The 19,469-nt window shown below is 47.7% G+C and overlaps 1 protein-coding gene across 1 annotated transcript in view; it reads right to left on the reverse strand.

Annotated features, from left to right (window-relative positions):
• Positions 1-3,974: 3,974 nt before the first annotated feature.
• Positions 3,975-19,469, reverse strand: part of LOC144167534 (uncharacterized) — a 66,332-nt gene continuing 50,837 nt past the window's right edge. The window contains exons 2-3 of the mRNA XM_077696775.1: positions 15,761-15,874; positions 3,975-4,663 (exon numbers count right to left, since the gene is read on the reverse strand). Of these exons, the coding sequence (XP_077552901.1) occupies positions 4,500-4,663; positions 15,761-15,874 (278 nt within the window). The 3' untranslated portion in view covers positions 3,975-4,499. The remainder of the gene's footprint in view (positions 4,664-15,760; positions 15,875-19,469) is intronic.

Below are 19,469 nucleotides of genomic sequence, written 5' to 3' on the forward strand. Positions count from 1 at the left end.
TTACAGCCATACGAAAAAAAAAAAAAAAAGACTGAGCCATGAATTCATGCCCGGGTGGCTGTACGAACATGTGTACGAACGCGCCTTACGTCCTACTACAGTGCTCTAGAAGCACTGTGCTCCTACTCTCTAACTCGTCCATCCAGATGGTGCTGCCGACCAGGAGATGTGAAACGAAGTAGTGTGTCATGACGCTAATGAGCGCCGATAGTTGGCGCCTCGATAGGGCAGGGTGGAGCAGCGGAAGCTACTGCGTTTCTGTTCTGTGGTTTACCCGTCCGCCGCCTATGTGGAACGCCGCTCAGCTACAGTAGCTCAGCTTGTGGAACGCCGCCGCCGCGTTCCCCAAGCTGAGGTCGTCGCAACACAAGCGTCTGGCGTACACGCCACGGAGCAGGACAAATGTGGTTGCACTTTTGCCTAAGCGACCCGCTAGCAGGACGTCACTCGCCAAGCACACCCACAAGGCTGCTGCCGACCGCAAATCATGCTCCTTTCGTTGTAGCGTACTGTGACTTGCTTCACCAGCGATTCGCTGACAACGCGTTCGGTTTCGTTCGCACGGTTTGCGAGCGCCTAGGGTTTCAATCGGATTTACGCAATGCTCCGGCGAGTGTATAATCCAGTGTCTAATGTTGATCCGTCTAACGGTGTCATACCGACGAAATATAAATAGCGATGTGCAAGTTCATATCGATGCACAATAAAAAATCAACTGCTCCTGTGAAGGCACATTTCACTTTCGTGTTTTGCCGCTTACGAGAAAAGGATCAACCACATTTTTTTAGTACACAGCTTTAGTTTTTTTACACAGCTTTTAGACAGCATCTGGTGTCTTGGTTACCCGCATGACGACGAATGACCGCGTTTTTTTTGTCTTGCATTTTTTTCCTAGCAAATTTCTTCCGAAGTCTTCTAAAAGCTGAAGTATTTTCACATGCAAGGCAAGTGGTTACTGGTCAGACGCTGCATACGAAGCAAGAAATATAGAGGTTCTCCGATGCATGCACGTAGAAATGCACCTTGGGAGAGACGCAGAGATACACTGACAACGTTTTTCTCAGCCACGTTTATTGAAGTACTGGTGAGCATACAGTTTGTGCAAGCACACAGACATGTGTTTCGTGCGAGAAGAGTGCCTTCGCGATGTTTATCGCGACCACGAGCAGCCGGGAACGCTTGCTATCGAACGTGTGCATGCATGCAAGCGGACAGCGAGTACGCCACACACGTGTACACTACTACGCTGCGCGGGACACCTAATGAGCACATTCACTTTGGCACTTGCGCGGAACATCGTGGGACAGCCGCGGGATATCGAATACCTGTAACTTCGGTTTGAGGGTGCTAGAACTGTCCCGACATTCGTACGGCATTGTGGGGTGCGTGTATTCCAAAGTGTCGCTTTCGTATCAAACTACCAATGCTTTTTCTCCCTGCGTATAAATTCCAAACAGGCCTAGTTTTGTTGTCCAATTCCGAATATTTTCGACGACAATTCGATTATTCGCGCTAGGTTAACATATCCACGGTGCCGAACTTCTTGAAGCATAACTTCACGCGGGCGCTTTCAAAAGAGATCAGCTTTCGATGGCAAGTATTGGATGTTGAAAGACTACGCGGCCACATTTGAGCGAGAAGAAAAAAATTTGAAAGAAAACAATAAAACCGACTGAGCTCGTAGACAAAGTAGAAAAAGTTGTATGTAAGTGATCAAAATCATGTAATCAAACTCATCTAATCAATGTAAACATGTGAACATGTAATCAAAAAATCAAGCTTGCTTGGCTCTAGTCTGGGCTACGGAGAGATAGCTCTTGTCTTCTACGAACTCCAAGGCTTGCGACCCCAATTTGCCCCTTTTAGTAATAAATAGTGAAATGAAAGAATAAATAACTAGAAGATGCGAAGTAGTGAATTTTGGGGCTGGGATTTCTTCCTTGAATAGGCGTACATTGAAAAAGAGAAACATTTGAATGGAGATAAGGTCGGCAGAAATAAATATAACGACATGCTTTTTCCGCGCGCCATGCTGAAATTTCTAAAAAAAAAAAAAGGTTGTGGTGGCAGTTGTTAGAAGCCTTGAAAGCTATTGATATAAAATGAACATATGTACATCTCAAGCAATACTTACAGCGCTTTTATCTTGTGTTGCGCTAAATTAAAACAAATACGGTGCCGTAGTTGCCTAGGGTGTGGGCTTTTGCAGCAAATGAGCGTGTGATAACAACACGTGCAGATAAGATTTTTTTTCGTAACAAAACATAGCTTTCGAGCTTTTTGTTTTATTAATGTTTTGTGCTATCAACAAATGATCTGAACGTTGTGGGGGGTTTGCCGTTGTGCATGAAAAAGCCCCCTGGGAAAGAAAGGGGGATCAGATAGACCACACACATTTGGCATTTAGGGGTCCTTGCGTTGTTTTTATGAAGTGTCGGTTGGCTTTGACTTAATCAGGGGGGTTGTTTGAGTGTTCGTTAGATCTTGGGTAGTGTTTTCTTTCCTACGATTTAAGCAGTGAAGGTGAAAATGTAAGCTAACGCGAATTTCACTTTTTATTCCCATCCTGCTGCAACGGAAGCAATAAATTTGATAAGTGTATTGCGCACGATTGGGAAGAATGCCGGCCTTCAAAAAGGAGGATGTTAGGCGTAGGAGGATTTTAAACGTTTTCAAGGTGAACTAGCGAATGAACTTCATTGACCACGCCGACTACTATGGATGACGAAGCGTACAATACTTGCGCTATGTCTTTCTGTACAGAAACTTTTGTTCTTGTGGGGTTTTCTTTTGAGCTGATAAGTTTTCAAGAATATGTGTTGGAATGGTCGTGGGTTTTCACCGAACTGAGTGACTCGTTTTGAATCACCAGCTACTACGTTACTTCCTTGTGTTCGTGGGATCACAGCGATTTTTGAATCGAACGTGGATGGCACTTTCATGAAACTTCTCCCAAGACTCAGTGCATCTCGCATTCATTGCTGCAAGAGAAGCACCGGCCCAGCAAATAACGCAACGGTTTAAAATACAGTTTTCTACCCTTATTCACAATAATAAATATTCAGAGGCTGGCGCTACTCAAATCTGACAGTGAGTCTTCTATTTGTTCGTACAATCTCTGTTTTCTTTGCGACAGGCCAGCAGAAGACCACTTGTCTCCTATACAAAAATACTTTTTGGCACGGAAAGCTTCCGTCTGCTCGCATTCAAAAGTTCTCATGTGCGGGTTATCTCTCTCTTCTTTTTTTTGCTTTATATCACTGGGTGCTACTGAGTACTTTTGGACACCTACGTTCCTGTAAATATAAATTTCGTTTTAAATATATATATAAGTATATTTATATATCCCTGAAACCGTGACGATGCATGTGAGCTCTAACGAGGTAAAGCATGCGATGAGAGTATTCTATGTCTCGCTGCACTGCGTTGCAGCAGGTTGTGCAGTCGTTAACAATGCTGCCGCTTCGTACGGCGCCTACACAGTAGGATGTCACAGGAACACAGGCCACAACCGCTATACCAGCAGGGAGGGAGGTTGTGACAACAGCGGGGAGCTTTGGCAGCACTGGGGCTCCGCTCTGTCGTCTCATCGTTTCCTTTTTATTCTGTTTTTTTTTTTCTAGTGCGCATCATGGTGCAACTATGGCACAACAAGACGCACTGTTTCCGTTCATGTGGCGGTGCGTTAGTTAGCGATAAGTTAGCGAATTCTTCAGGCTGTCTCTGTATGTACCTTTGAACTAGAACTTGAATTGTAAGCAGTCTGAATTGATATCAGGTTTCGCAAGTTATAACTGGAGGAAAACAGAACACTGCATGTTCGATCGGCAGGGATTTGTACACACCCCCAACACCCCGCCCCCGACACCCCCGAAGAAATTCGACCTCCCCCCCCCCCCAAAAAAAAAAAAAATTCTAAAACTATTAGCACCCCGCCCAGGGATTTATACCCCCCCCCCCCCTCAACAGCCCCACAACACCCATCAGAAAAATTTTGACACCCCCCAAAAATACAAAATCTGGATAAGCCCCTGCCGATCGGTACATGGCTTCTCGAATTTCGTGTGTTGCGTCCCCAGTTTTAGCACTTTGATGGGATACAGGTATTGCAAGGTTGTCCGCCCGAGTGAGTGCAACAAATTTTTGGGAGCCAGTGAGGGTTAAAATTTGATTCTGCAGATTGCATTTGCACCACCTGGCCTTGAACGCTCAGTTGGGCCTAATTGAGTAACCTGTCCCCAGACTTTCGACCCTCTGGAGCGAAGCTGCGCACACACACAAATAAAGCGCACTGCATCGTTGTCCTGGCTGCAGGCCGCAAGCTCCCCGACGCCGTCACATCCTCCTCGAGCTCCCCGTGTCCCAACGCTAGCGCGGCTTTCCGGCGACAGGGGGCGTAGCGGCAGAAGCGACGAGCCCGGCAGCGGTGGCCACCGTAGCCGTGCCCGCTGGAGGGTGGCGGCTCCGTGCAGCGTGTGTGGCTCCGCGGGGGGACCGGCCTAGAAGCGCTGCCGTAGCGACCTCTTGCTGATGCCGAACCGGATGGCCTTGTTGGCGACGCGCACCTGACGCAGCTTCCTAGACGCGGCCAGCCTGCGGAGAAGCTCGACCAGCTCGCCTGCCGTGTAGTAGCGGCCGCCCGCCGACTTGCGGGAGCGACGCACTGCGAGGGGGGGAGGGGGGGGGCAGACACAGGAAATCAATCAATCAATCAATCAATCAATCAATCAATCAATCAATCAATCAATCAATCAATCAATCAATCAATCAATCAATCAATCAATCAATCAATCAATCAATCATGTCAGTTTCGCGTGTTTTGAAGGGCGCAACAAAACAAAACCTAGCTATCACGAGCAAGTGCAAGTTTGTCTTCGCGCGAGATTTTGCAGCCTGTCTGCATCTACTGGATGATTGAATCCACCCTTTCGTTTGCGCTGAAAGGCCCGCACAGACAGCCCAGCCGGCGTGCCATCGATAGCAAAACTGAGGGACCAAGCGCAGGCGAAGTGGCCCCTCTCGTCTCTCTTCTGTGGCCTACACGAAACTCTTCGTGTAGGCCGCAGTTATTCTGATTTGGTGCAAGGCGGTTTCATCACGCCTACACCGCCTTCTGGAGTAGCGCGGCAGGTACCCATTGGTGTAGGGACAAACTTTCGCCCTGCGCTACATTGTTCCGACGAGGGACGTTTTGCGATCACCGCACGTCGGGAGCTTGTTTTGACAATGATTGTATTTTTTTACACTAAGCTAGAGGACAAACCCTGGTGAGGTGACCCCTTTCAGTTAAACGCTTCCGTTGTGCGAAGAGATACAGGTCTCTGCTATTTCACTCTCTCCCAGCGCATACCAAATGTTCTTACACTTCCTCGCGTATGCTCCGCTTGTTGATATCAACCCTCAAACACGCAAGCAAACGTGACGGCGACAAAAGCTGAAGTGGGAAATATCCCTCCGGAGAAATAGTGCCGTTTCAGTGTTCGTCACGGAAGGCTTCCCTCTCCTTCACGATTTACGCGCACAGGGAACATTTAATCGCCCAAACATAAGCGTGGGTGGATGGTATAGCAGCCGTACATTGCCATCCGCAGTCATGCACCGCCCAGTTATCACGATTTGGTTCAAGTAGCGGCGAGCGTATAAGCCGACAACTAAAGGCCCCGGAAAACGTATCGCGGCGGATGAGGCTCTATATATAGAGACAGCTGCGTCGCCGAGATAAAGCTGACCGTCTGGGTGCCCTTCCCCACACGGTCGTTTGCCGTGGCTCTCCTCGCTCTCATTAAAGGTCGGATGGCCGCGCGCTGCACCACGGACACATCGTTAAATTTCTCACGCGCTTCGGAGGCTCCTCTTCTGCAGGGAAAAACGCCCTGCTTCTTATCTTTCACGCCCTTTAGGGCTTTCCGAAAAGAAGTCGCACGTTGAGTGTTGTCCCGCCGGATATTGCGCACGAGCTTAATATAAGAATGGCCTTTCGCCGAAACCGTGACAGACTGTCAAGATCGGACGGATTTATTGTCCTGGCCTCATGAACGTGGGGGCATTGTCTGTTGACAACTTATCGTTGCTGCTAAACTTCTGTTTGTTTTTTTTTTCACCCCAGTTTCCTGGTAAATTTCTGCACAAAGCTAAACATCCCTGTACGTACTACAACGTGGCCGCGCACAATACTTCGGAATGTCGTGCTCTCAGGAAATCGATAAAGCTGTAGCAGCTCTTGCCCAGCAGCGAAGATGCATACAATCGCCGATGCCGTCTTTCACCACCCGATCCACACTGGCACCATGACCATTACCTTATTCCTGGGAAAGCTGGGTCACTCGCAAGAGAATGTTTGTGCGACGCCGTGGGCCCAACTCGTGTCGCACGTATCACTCGTATTGGACCGGAAGCCGCCTTCCACCTGCCAGTGACGCATCTGCATGTTTCAGCCCGGGCTTCATCATTGTCGCACAGTAACCGAATTTCATGAGTTGTTTACTCTCTCTCTCTCTCTCTCTCTCTCTCTCTCTCTCTCTCTCTCTCTCTCTCTCTCTCTCTCTCTCTCTCTCTCTCTCTCTCTCTCTCTCTCTCTCATTCGTAGTTACGGTGGACTTTCTCATGCATGGTCTTCCGCTTTACTCTTCGTTTCCTGTTCTATTAGGGTCCACTTTATTCAGAGCTGCAAAGGTTAACCTTGCCGTAGGTGTTCAGTAGTGCGTAGTGCATGGCAGGGTCAAAGGTGCGGCTGACAAGCGCGACAAAGTGCTTTAGCAATAAGCGACGTGCCTGAATCCATCAACAACTGGTTCGAACTGCGTAAAGCGAGAGGCGAAGTAGAATAAGATAAAAAAGCTACCACGTAAAATCAAGGGGCGGAGCTGGCTTAATTCGGAAGCTTTTTTTTTTTTTTTTTTCAATGCCGTATTCATTACTGGGGCACAAGAACCTGTCAAGCAACCACAGGTGTGGGCGTACCACAGTGCCTTCGACCAGCCGCCTTTCTTTTTATTTAGCTCTGTACGTTAGCGAGGCGCAGTTAGGTGGAACGATAAGAGACAGTCACAAGGAATCACCATCCTCCTTCTCCTCCGCATACGTTCAGCGGAGCAAAGCGTCCTGGCTAATGGGGATGAAGCAGCACTATGTCTTGTCAAAAGCGGGCCCGTATAGCGTCTCTTATTTGTGCACGTTACGTTAACTGCGAGCGGATCCCGGAAGGAAACTGAGGAGGACGATGAAGCGGAAATGCGAAGAGTCTCGGGTTCGGAAACACGCGCTGTATACGGTCCGGTCAGTAAGATTAACATGGCGTGCCTTTTTGGCTCAATCCCTCTGCTCATGGCGATGGTTTGTTTGGTTTCGTCAGAACGTAAGCAAGCACAAACTTCAGTGACGAAGCCATCTCGAATAAACCTGACTACTGAGTCGATAGATATCGAGAAGTCAGTGTTTCACAAGTCTTTTCCGTATGATTCGAAAAATATTTCAAATGAAGGGTACGACGCGCTCATTCTGCCGTCGGTGCACTCTTTGCGTGTTACAGTAATAGTGCCCACCAACAAAATCTATCGATAAAAGTGAAACTGCATGCTAAACGTTTAAGAAACGTCGTATTCACGGTCGCCAACGCTGTGTCCCCGAGAGGACAGTTTATTCGTGCAATAAATGCCAACCGCATCGTAGGGCAGTGTAGTAATCCGAAAGTCCCGGTCCTTCGTAGTCTAGATTCATGGTTAATGCCCGACGACACAGGGATTATCAGACGAATGTAGTACGCCACCCGGCGTTCGTTAGCGTGCGCGCAACTAGTGTATACGGGCTATAATGGAGGACTCCGGAATAATGTGCAACGCCACCCGGGGTTCAACGTGTAGTGGGTCGTAGCCCAGGCGTCAAATGCTACCCATTTACCCATTTCGTCGTGGCCATGGCTGGCAAATCCGACCATTTTTTTCCGCCCCTTGCAACTGCGGAATATGACTGGGGACCTCCCAGCCTATAAAACGTGCACAGTATCTTTTTTGTCTGTGTTTTAAAGTGTTAGTCAATAAAAATTACGCCCACCTCCCCTCGCGGGAACCCTGGTGCGATGCAACGCATCTCATGGGGGGTTCCATTGGCATTTTCCATCGTATTGATTACGCTTATAGCAGGGATTCTCACGCGAAGGGAGGTGGGTGTATTTTTCCATTTTCATCATGCAATGCACATGCAGTACACGTATGCTCATGTACGGTCTTTATTGCAGACGAGAATGAGTGCCTTGTGGTCCGTAAAGTGCACAGTTAGGGGATCGACGATTCGTCGAGTACTCCGAAAGAGTGCAAGCGTAACGCGGACGACCGTCGACTGAGACCGTAGGAGCGCGGCATGCCGCTTTATATTCACAGCGCCCGAAGGAGAGGAGAGCGCGGAGAGAGAGAGAGTACTGCACATGCGCAGCGCGCGCAGCGCCGAGCGCAGCGCCGCCCACCGGCGCCTAGCAACGGAGTGAGAGCGCGCTGCGCCAACCCGCAGCTGTTTGGGAGAGAGTGTTCGCTATCGGAGAGAGGAGCGGAGGAGAGGCGCAGCTGTGCGGACAACGCCGGACAGACGCAGGAAGGACAGAGGGGCGAGCATGAGATGCGTTGCATCTAAAACCGCGCCTTACTTGGTTCCGCTGGCTGTGTTCGTTCTAATATGTGTGTACAGTTAAGCGGGCACTCTGATAACCTGTGATTGCACAAGCAGAACGGACCGTTCGAATCGTTTCCATCAATTGGTATGAAATGCCGAGTTATTCGAAGCGGACGAGAAGCTCATTCCGCCGAGACGCATAATAGTACGCTGAACGTCTATAGCCCACGCGCGTTTGTATCACGTCTCTATAGAGCACAGGAGCAGAACCAATAAAGCCCCTCTTTAAAACCCAAAAAAAGTTTTGAATTTAATATCCCACCACGCAAGGATGCACAAGGCTTCTAGTTCGAGCAAAATGAATTTTAGTGTTCCGAGATCAAACTATATGGGCAACCACCCCCGCTTAAATTGGCTATAGGGCAGCGAAGCAAGAGCATCTCTTGCATTCCGTGCATTCCGGTCCTGGTGTATATATATATATATATATATATATATATATATATATATATATATATATATATATATATATATATATATATATATATATATATATATATATATATATATATATATTTATTTATTTATTTATTTGAGTGGATGTATGACGAAACGATGGGGTTCAATGAGAAAACGCTTCGCACGCCTCCGGATCCTGGACCGTGAAAGCTCGGCTACGGTGAACTTTTCCGCCGTGCTTCTGGATCGTGTCCTTCAAGGTGCACCGGTGCAGCGGCGTCATTTTGAAGATCACAAACCCGACAGCCACGAGTGGCAGCTCGTTCCGAGTGGGAAATCGATTTACGTACTCGAAAAGACCTGTGTCCTTTGCAGACAATGGCAGCGTGAGGAAGCCTGATTGAAATGTCAGGAACAATGATCGCCTGGCCGAGACCTTTCCTGCTCCACCTCTCTCTCTCTCTCTCTCTCTCTCTCTCTCTCTCTCTCTCTCTCTCTCTCTCTCTCTCTCTCTCTCTCTCTCTCTCTCTCTCTCTCTCTCTCTCTCTCTCTCTCTCTCTCTCTCTCTCTCTCTCTCTCTCTCTCTCTCTCTCTCATGGACAAGGACGAAGAACCACGACAGCGGCCAAAATGTAAGTTGAACATTTTTTTTTCTGAAATACTTATCCACAAGGCCTTGAATTTTTAGTCCCGCCACAAAATTGGGAACTGTCATGTGGGGCGAAATACCCTTTGACGGCGGTGATGACATCTTCATTGGACGAAAATTTCTCCCCGGCGAGCCATATTTTTCAACTTTGCGAACAAGAGGAAATTAGACGGTGCCTAATCCGCAGATGATGGTGATAAGGAATGAGTTGAAAACCAAATTCATGAAATTTCGATCATGCGACGTTCGACTTGAGGGACGGTGCAATTCTTTCGTAAAAAAAAAACACTTCCTTTTTTATTACAAACTTGTTTGAAATCGTGCAATAATATTGAATAAAACTCGCCTCTTATTGTTTTGCCATTTGGGAAGTAGCCGGTGAAGAGTATAGCCCTCGGCTGCACGAGAAAACGTATCCGATACCCTCCTGTAGGCTACAAAAGTATCTTCGCTTTCTTTGGAGAGTTTTTACGCTCCCGCTCTCTACTGATTTGCCTACTTCTTCCATTCAGGGATATGTTGGTGAATCTGTGTTTCGTCGCCTGCCCCGAACGGACACGAAACGGGAACTTTAGTCTGCTTTCGTGGGTTGAAGGCGAAAGCCAGCGAGTATCGAGGAATTCTCCACTGCTTCATCGCGTTAGCGTCTCTTTCTTCGCTCTCGTTTCTTCGTCTTTCGACACGAACTACTAGGACAGGCAGAGTGGCCGCGATTCACGCGGCAGTTTCCCCACAGTGATAGAGCTCCTCCGTGTGCACCTATTCTACGCACGTTCCGTCACGTTCACTTGTCACGGGCCACGCATCCGGCTAATCGTTGCTTATGATAATGATGGTACATAAAAATGGCACAGGGGGATTTGCTAAGAGTTTTTTTTTTTCGTTTTATGAAAAAGAATGCAATAGTAGAGCCGAAGAAAGAATTTAGATGTACATTCAAGAGATAAAAAAAATGGAAGCGCGAAAGCAAAGTAAAAGTCAGCCTGATCGGAATAATTTTAGCATGGCAGGCGAGCCGCCTCCGAAATGAAGGAACGGATGGCGTGACAAACATCCCCGTGGCAGTGGCCTAACTTCGTGCCAACAAAAGACAGAAGCACTGATCGAGTCAATGACAGTCCAAGACGTCGCAGGGGTGCCTCCAGCAACCTTCTTCGATGATTGGAAAATCGGCGGCAAAAAAGGAGGAAATGTTCTTCGGATTCAATTTCGTGGCAAAAGCGGTACAGGGGAGAGGTTGTTAGATCCGCCCGAAATAGGTATCGGCTAATCGTTGCTCCATTCTGGCACGGTGCCTGGTTAGCCCAATGGTAATGCACTCGCCTCCTGCTCCGGGGACCCGGGTTCGAATTCCACGAGAACCCAAGTGTGTGCTTATATGGTGTTTATTTACTTCTCATTCGCAGCGGCGGCCATTTCAGTGCCAGTCGTGTTGACGCCGACGACGATGACAGCTTCACTTCTCGTGTTTAATGAGACACCTAATGCTTTCCCATTGATTGGGATTATGCACTGCCAGGCACTGCATGGCAGCGTCCGTACGCATGAGTTTTTAGTTCACAGTCAACAATCGCGGTACTTATCGCGAACACTTTTTTCTCATCAGCAATGCTTCGTTCAGAATTTTTCAGAAACCCCATCCTTTAAGTTGCGATCGGCGCCCTCGACTTTCGAGCACTGGTACTCCGCGGTTCTGCATAAAAACGCCGGGAACTTTTTTATTAGACGATGTCCGGAGCGATGACTTCAAATGGGCATCCCGGCTGGTATCGTTGACGTGGACTAACGTTTCAATTCACTCACCCATCTTCAGTTTGGCTGCACAGTTCAGCTGAACTTTACCTGATTGAGCTTGGGTCTGGAGAGCCACCCACTACTTAAAAGAATTACCTTATGCCTGTACGGAATTCGTCTTATTCAACTTTAGATAGAGAGAGAAAGAAGAGAGAGAGAGAGAGAGAGAGAGAGAGAGAGAGAGAGAGAGAGAGAGAGAGAGAGAGAGAGAGAGAGAGAGAGAGAGAGAGAGAGAGAGAGAGAGAGAGAGAGAGAGAGAGAGAGAGAGAGAGAGATTAATGATGAAATTGATTTTAGCCGTGTCCTTGCACCTGGCTGGGTACACGCTGGATAAGAATGACGAAAAAGAAATAATAATGACAATAGAAATGAAAGCGTGGGATGATGCGCTCAAGATTCTCAGTCACGTACGCAGAGCTTCGCGACAAAGCTTTTCAGGAGGCTTCGTCCAGGCCTGTGCTCCGCGGGAACCCCACAAGTGCTTTGGTAGCCCGTGAAGCCTGACTTGGACCGAACCAAGGGAACAAAACAACCCTCAGATCGAGTCCCACGCCATGCGGCCCACAGAGATAAATTACGAGTGTCTGCCTGGGCGCCGGGAACTACTTCTATTCGCAGATGACATGCTCGATGTATTATGGTGTGTCGCACGTGGATCAAAGGGGTAAAGGAGTCCTGCTGGGTTTTAAAGAGCAAATGCCTTGTGAAAGTCGCATTCAACCGCAGTCGATCTAAGACTGCTTCCTCACGCGTGCTACGCCCATGGTGATATCTTGAAGATGCATTACGGGTCAATAGGTGCAGTGGCGCGCACTGGTGCCTTGCGTCACAGAAAGCTACGTTTTTCAGGCAATCCAGGATGCGAGGGTTGCCGCATCCTTTCTCCTCAATGGAGTTGGCAGCGCTTGAAATGAGAGGCTGTAAGCCGATTAGGCCGCTTTGTCAGCTGCGACATTGCCGGCGCCTCCGCAGTCACTGCAATTCCACGATTTGCCGCTATTGTATTGCTTGTGTGCGCAGGAAATGCATTTCCCAGGTCACCTGTTCTTTCGGTAGCGATGCTGAACAATCGAGTGCTGACCGGGGATCAGTAAAGACTGCCCATTTATTTGCTGTCTGCTTTAGAGTATTATGATAAAAACAGACATGTACGCTCGCTTCAAACGTATACGTAACACGTGAATCATGCTGTTTTTCTCGATGATATTTGACCTGACTTAGATTGGAGAGATTGGAGAGTATACATGCCATCCATGATGTCACAACCCAACCTGTGGCGTTATCTCATGAAAACTCACCGAATTTATCGAGCGACCCACGTATATGTCGAGAAAAAAACACAATGAGATGAACGAGAGCATCTGTGCGCAGATTTAGAGCAGAAAAATTTGATTTTCGGACTAGGGTGTAGAGTTCATGCGGCGTTGGCTTGGAAAAAATAAATATGGAACAGGGTGAACAGAGCAGAGTTCTTGGGCTCTGTCTACCCTGTGAACAGAGAAAAAAAGCCGAGTTCTTGGGCTCTGTTCACCCTGTGAAAAAAAAAAACTATTTACCAATGCCTTCGAAATGGCTTATAAGAAGCATAATTACACCCGTGGAAGCCTAACTCCTCCTAACAGCTCTGACCACTTCCCACACACCGAGCCCCACCAAGATCACTAATATTCACGCAGGCTCCAAATGCGATATGGTGCATACTCCGGCTCAGGACCCTCAGTACCCCTCAGTGACACCGTGCCCCTGACAAAGTACCGCGACAAAGTGCCCCTCAGTGACACCACTACCCGGAAACGTCGAGACCTGTCAAGGTACACTAGATGCCTGGACACAGTGGGACAACAGGAGACGAAAGAGCTTAGAAAGGTGCCGATATCCCCAGAATTTCGGGTTTTTCTTGGTGTACTGTGCGTGCTATCCATGTACTGGATGATGTCACTTGTGCATGTATGGCGAATTGGCAGTGTTATAACTACAATGTAAAAAAATTAAAGACGTTTCATTCAACGTGAAAGCTGTCGGAAGTGCAGAGTAGTGATTTGCCATAATGGGCTGTAGCGCTGTTATCCGATCACTGCTACCACCCAATGCAATTCAAATTACCCGCATCCGCTGTGCTCGCGCACCCCTGCCTGAAAAAGCGCCAGTGGGAGTTCTGCTATTTTTGTGCTTTCTTTTCCTCCCGCACGTGCCGGCGTTGCACTGCCACTTTTCTTCGCTTACTATCATAAAAACCAACCAAACGAGCGTTCCTAACTAAATGAACGCGAGCGCTGCGGGTTAATTACGTATGTTTTGCCTCAAATGTACCTGCAGTTTTCTTTGCGCTAAACTACGGGGAGATGTATGACAAGCACCAGTGGTTCACGAGTTTCGAGTGGTTATGACTATGTAAACCGCTTGGTTTTCGAAGCCTCTGCGGGACGCCCTACGACGGGTACGCCGGGCTCTACTTGGGTCCGTTATCTCGCTACGCAGCCTGATTCCGGCAGCCGCTTGACACCGAGCGTTACAGCGAGCTACGATGACAAGGCGAGCCCCTAAGGTGCTTTGCACTTAAAATTACGGTTTCTCTGCCAGAAAATTACAGGTCTTCCAAGACTTATGGAGGGTGTCACTTGATTTGATTGATTGTAGGGTTTAACGCGGCGACGCAACGCCGGTGACGAGGCGGGCCGTAGTGGAGGGCTCCGGATTAATTTTGACCACCTGGGGACCTTCAACGTGCGCCGAAATCTCGTACACACGGGCGTTTTTTCTTTTCGCCTCCATCAGAAAAGCGGCCACCGTGGCCGGAAATCGAACCCGCTACCTCGTGCTGAGGGAGGGTGTCACTTAGGCGTTGCACTTGTAAAATATCCAATGCAACGAAGATGGATGTTTCGATGGAAGCTCATTTTTGCAAGCGAAAATAACGAATAATGTCTCCATAAACCCCACATTTTAAAACATTAAGATCTAATCTGTCTTAACTGTCATCCAAGAGCTCGAAAGCTTGCTCTGTCCCTTCTTTGTCTGTTCAGGAGGAGTTCTTTTACCATGGCGTCAACGCCTAGACGGATAGTGCGACGCAGAAGATATTCAAGTCTCTCTGTACGATGCGCCGGAAAATATAAAATTACAAGAGTGGGAGCATAACAAAAATTAAGGACACGACAAAGGCGTCACTCGTGTTTCAGGAAGTTTCTGTGTATTTTAAAAAGCCCGCATAATTGAGGGAGTGAGCGATGAGTTGCAGACACACTGTGCTTCAGCCGCGTTGGAAACGTGTCGATCACTCTTCCTTCATTAGAAACTGTAAAGATAAACTTTACTCGGTTCCACAGGCTAATATATATGCTAAATTCCCGCCAGCTTTACGGCGTCGGCCGCTTATTCGCCGTTGTTTGCAGTATCCAAACAAAGCCTCATTGCCTGTAAACTTCACTGTGGACGCCCAGCTTTGAATATTTATTTTTTAAACCAAGGTTTTGTAACCTGACCTGGCAGGAGGAGTTCGCGGTAGAAAATTCCTCCAAGTTTGGCCCAACCTCCTGGAGTGCAGCTTGGGCGCAGGACAGCTTTATTGAAACGAGTTGAAAATGCCAAAGGTTTCAGCTCTTCGCTTCGTTGCTGCTGCTGCTTGCTGCCGGCTACACACACAAAAAACCAACAAGCAAACCAGATCCTGGCCGGCAGGTGATACGAAGTGGCGCCGCCAGATTTCAGTGATACACTCGCTGTCGCCAAAAACCACTGGCGGAAGTACTGTTCGTGGGCTGAAATGTAAAACAGGGAGCACATGCCGCCACCCCAGCTAGAGTCGGCATTGTTCGCGTCAGAAGAGGATTATACTTAGAGTTACTGTACAAGAGAGGTATACACAGGAACTCTATAATTGCCTTGCCCATAGCGCGAGACAGTGCGGCTCGGACGATTTCCGTTCATAAATGCCACGCACTGTGAAGTGAACGGGGTGCTACTGTCGCCAGGAAGCGGTGCTTCGTAGAAAGTAAACCGCACATATACGGTACTGGTGTGTGATCTGAAACTACCCCAGTCTGCAACGCTCCCCTTCAACGACAGTCGCTCATGAGAACGTGTCCGGTAAAACGTGCATCGCATATTCGACTGTATAACTTGCCCGAATAGTTTAGTGGAGACCGGAGGCAAAGTATATGCTTCAGGCATTTCGCACTGGGTCGACGCACAGGTCTCCTCAAAAGGAATGAATGAATGAATGAATGAATGAATGAATGAATGAATGAATGAACTCACTAATGTCGTCGTGCCACCGGTAGGATCCCGGCGAGGGCGGCGTTCCCATCCACTGGAGCTGGTAGTCGTCCGGTTCGTCCGTGTCGAGTTCTGGGTTAGCTTCCAGCCATGGGTCTGCAAATGCAAACGCAGGACGTCATGTTAATGAAAACAGACATTTCCTTCCGGGACTCTGACGAGAAATTTGCTCGGGAGACGGATGGAATAAATAAATTCATAAATTTATTTACTCCTAGTGTACGGCTACGCGAACACACTACGCTGCTGGAAAAGTGCAGCATTTTATTGAACGGCGATGCGAGAGCTCTATTGACTAACACCCGGAAATATTCTTAAGAAAACATTGCTTCCGAGCTTGTTTCTGATAAACGCGCAAAACAGGAAGCAAAATAAACGGGGTGAAGCAAGACAGTCTACACAAGCTGATACGTGTTTTGTTCCGTCTTCATCTTTGGTGTAGGTTAAAAAGGCCACTGCAAAGAAATGACATTCTTTCTTACATTTCTGCACTTTATCGATTTGTTGCAGTCAATTCAGATAGTGTGTGTCTAGCGGTCTAAAATTTCCTTTTATTTACTTCGACTGCGGATGTGTGCACCGAGTAAAGGTTATTGCACCGGTTGTTTTCATTCTCACGTTTTAACAGCTGCAGGTTTTTTTTTCTTGACCATCTGTCCTGCCACAGGCCACAGATGAACGTGTATGATCGGATGACGATGGAGGAAAGTGATCGGATGGACACTTCGAAGCAAGTCGACACGCAACTTTGCTGTTCGCAGAACCACGTATTTTACTCCCTCTCGTTTCCTGTTTTTTTCCCTCGCACATATATTTTTATGTCTCTAGATATCTCCTTTACACACATCCTACGCACGCGCTCTTATATAGAAAAAATAAACGCGAGCACGTAACTGCTGCTAGACCCAAAACGAAACAATATACGTTCTGGTGGCGTTTAATTAGAGAGAGAGAATCTATTAAAAACTACCACTCGTCGATTATTTGGAGTTCGTAGAGTATAATGAGTGATGGAATATCCGTGTATTTGTATGTGTATTACCGCCTGTATTTCTTAATTAAAATCATGCACGTATGAGCCGTTTCTTTTCCGTCTAGGAACGGTAGGGCAGTTGCAAAAATGTGACTACTGATGTTACAAAAACTCCAGCACAACCTGTTTCACGCTCACCAGAAGGTCGGCTGGAACTTGGAGCGGTGAGCTTGTTTCTTTTGCAGAAACAAAACAAAACGCGAGCTCGAATTATAATAGCCGCTGTCGGAAACGGCGGGGGACCCTCGAGCTCCTAGAAGCCATATATATGCTCGACGCGCGACGACGCTCACAAAAGTATAAAGCCGCGCAGTCAGCTTGGTCGACATTATTTATCCCGAACGTATTTCTCGTTTGCCTGTCACGAAAATACGTTGAAAAACTACTGCACCGGAGCAACAAAAAGGGAAAAAAAGAGAAAAAAAGAGAGAAACAAGATTTATCGCGTCTAGTTACTCCTTTGAAACCAGTGGTCGTTGCACTTTCGAGAGAGTCCCTGGTTTCAGACAGCTTTCTTACTTTGCGACTTGTATGTAGGCGCGCTTTAAGTGTTTCTGCGTTTCTGAGTTGAGATTTGTTTTTACTGCCAGCAGCCTTCTTTCAGCGGTCAGACGTCTTCAACGGTCAGTCGTCTTTAACGGCAGATCGCGTCCAGCGCAGGCGAATTACAAAGAATGGAAACGCGGTCGCCTCTTCGTCTTGCCGGTCTCCCATATCTGCGGCAGGATCAAGTAGCTTCGCGAAGCGCACAACCGGCGTTCTTCCTCTCTGAAACAAAATTGAAACTGGCGGGAAGGTCACCGTATTTATTGGTCTCATGTGTCACTTCAACTGTCGCTGGCGGCCAGACTTTCCAGAGAGAGCGAAAAAAAAAAAAAAAGTCGTGCCGTGGCTAAAAGCGAATTGGGCAGACAAGCGGAAAGGGATGTTTTCTCCTGGGCTGATTCGGTGACTGTGAGTACAAATGACCCCCAGGGCGAAATCTCGCTCGGTGATGGTTCCGTCTGTAACAGGAAAAAAAAAAAAAAACGGTAGCGTGCGAGCGTACTGAATTTTACCGCTACGCTAGCGATCGGATTACAAAAAGTTAAATGCGAATACTAGAATTAGGCGAGTTCGAGACGGAAAAAGTATTAACCCTCTGACGTCAAAAAAGCCCCGCGTGTACGCGATTGCAGTGACTGACGTGTACACGAAATTCGAGATGTCTCGGGGCAATTAGACGAGAGATAATCGAGACTTGTTCGGGCCCAGAGACTTAATCCTTTAATCCCGCAGCCGGGAGACGAGCAGGGAGGCGGAAGAAATAAAGGATGAGAGATAATGTGCCGGGAGTCCGCTTGTGGTAAACAATTTCAAGACTCCACCCCGAATGATGAAGCAGAAGGATGAGGGGGAGTAAGAGGAGAACAGAGAATTTCGCGCTAAGACGACGCTAGTTTTCTCGGGGACTTACTTGCCGCCAGAAGCCACGAATCGAACGTGGTTGCTCTTCGGACAGTTCTTAAAACGAGTTCATGAAGCTCTCGACTCGCTGCCTCGTGTTACCCATTTCGCCCCCACGCCATACTTTTCTGTTGTGCAGTTCAAGTTACTGCAGTCGTGCAGTCCGCACAACGCTCTAAACTCGGATATCAGGAGTTACGGCAAGATGAGCCTCTTTATGTGTATGAAAGATGAAACCAAAAACTGTAGGAATGAAATATTGGCAAAATAATTCATTACATGGCTGTGGTTTTAAAGAAACCCGAGATAATGAGAAAGAGACAAGGCCAAGCTAACTGTAGCTCCTCCTTTCTTGTTGTTCTTCAAGTTTTGTCCCTGCCTTTCGAACACTAATGAAAGTGTGGATAACAGGAATAACTCTTCTTTTAGGTGACACACGCTAACAGTTCAGCCGTTAGCCTATTTTATAAAATTTTGTGTTTTAATCGATCACTGTCAACTGCCTTCTGTTAACATCAGACAAAAAAAAAAAACCTATGACGATTAGTCTTGAGAAAAAAGCAGTGCCTCTACGGCCACGTTATCTTAATGGAAGATTTGTATTCGTGGCCCAATTAACGAGCTAATCAAGTGAAATTCGCTAATTGCGCCTTAAGGTGTGACCCTCGATGGCGGAAAGGGCTCGAATATACAGAGACCCGTCTTCTGTTGCACGGTCCAATCTATGAAGACATGGCATTAGCTTTATGATAAAGGTTCCACGTACATTAACGTGCCTCTCTTTTCTTTTGGAACCAAGGTTGCTAGGACAAATGCTCGTTCTAAGAGGCCTTGTCTTACCGTTACAACATTCTTGCTTCTGGCAATGTTAAAATCCCCGCCGCCCTTATGTCCATTCCGCATTTTGTTTGCACAGTGTTTTGCGAGTGCCGCACTAGACCTCAGCTTCCGCTCACTAGATAAGACGGTCACATGTCACAAAACAGAACAACCTGCATATAAATTTCTTGCTTTGGCGTTCATCTTAGTTAGATTTCCCAACAGCCTCCCACGTGCGTACGCATTAAGCACGGTGCGGTACGGTACGGTACGGTATCAGCATTAGCGTACATCGAATGCACTGCGCTATGGTTGGTATGAAAGAGTGAAATCACGTTCATCATCATCATAATCGTCTTCATCGCCAGCCGTGGGATGTCTAGCGAGGCACTA

This window comes from Haemaphysalis longicornis, unplaced genomic scaffold (genome assembly GCF_048455015.1).
Source record: "Haemaphysalis longicornis isolate Haplotype H1 unplaced genomic scaffold, Haemaphysalis longicornis Haplotype H1 scaffold_2, whole genome shotgun sequence".
NCBI lineage: Eukaryota > Metazoa > Arthropoda > Arachnida > Ixodida > Ixodidae > Haemaphysalis > Haemaphysalis longicornis.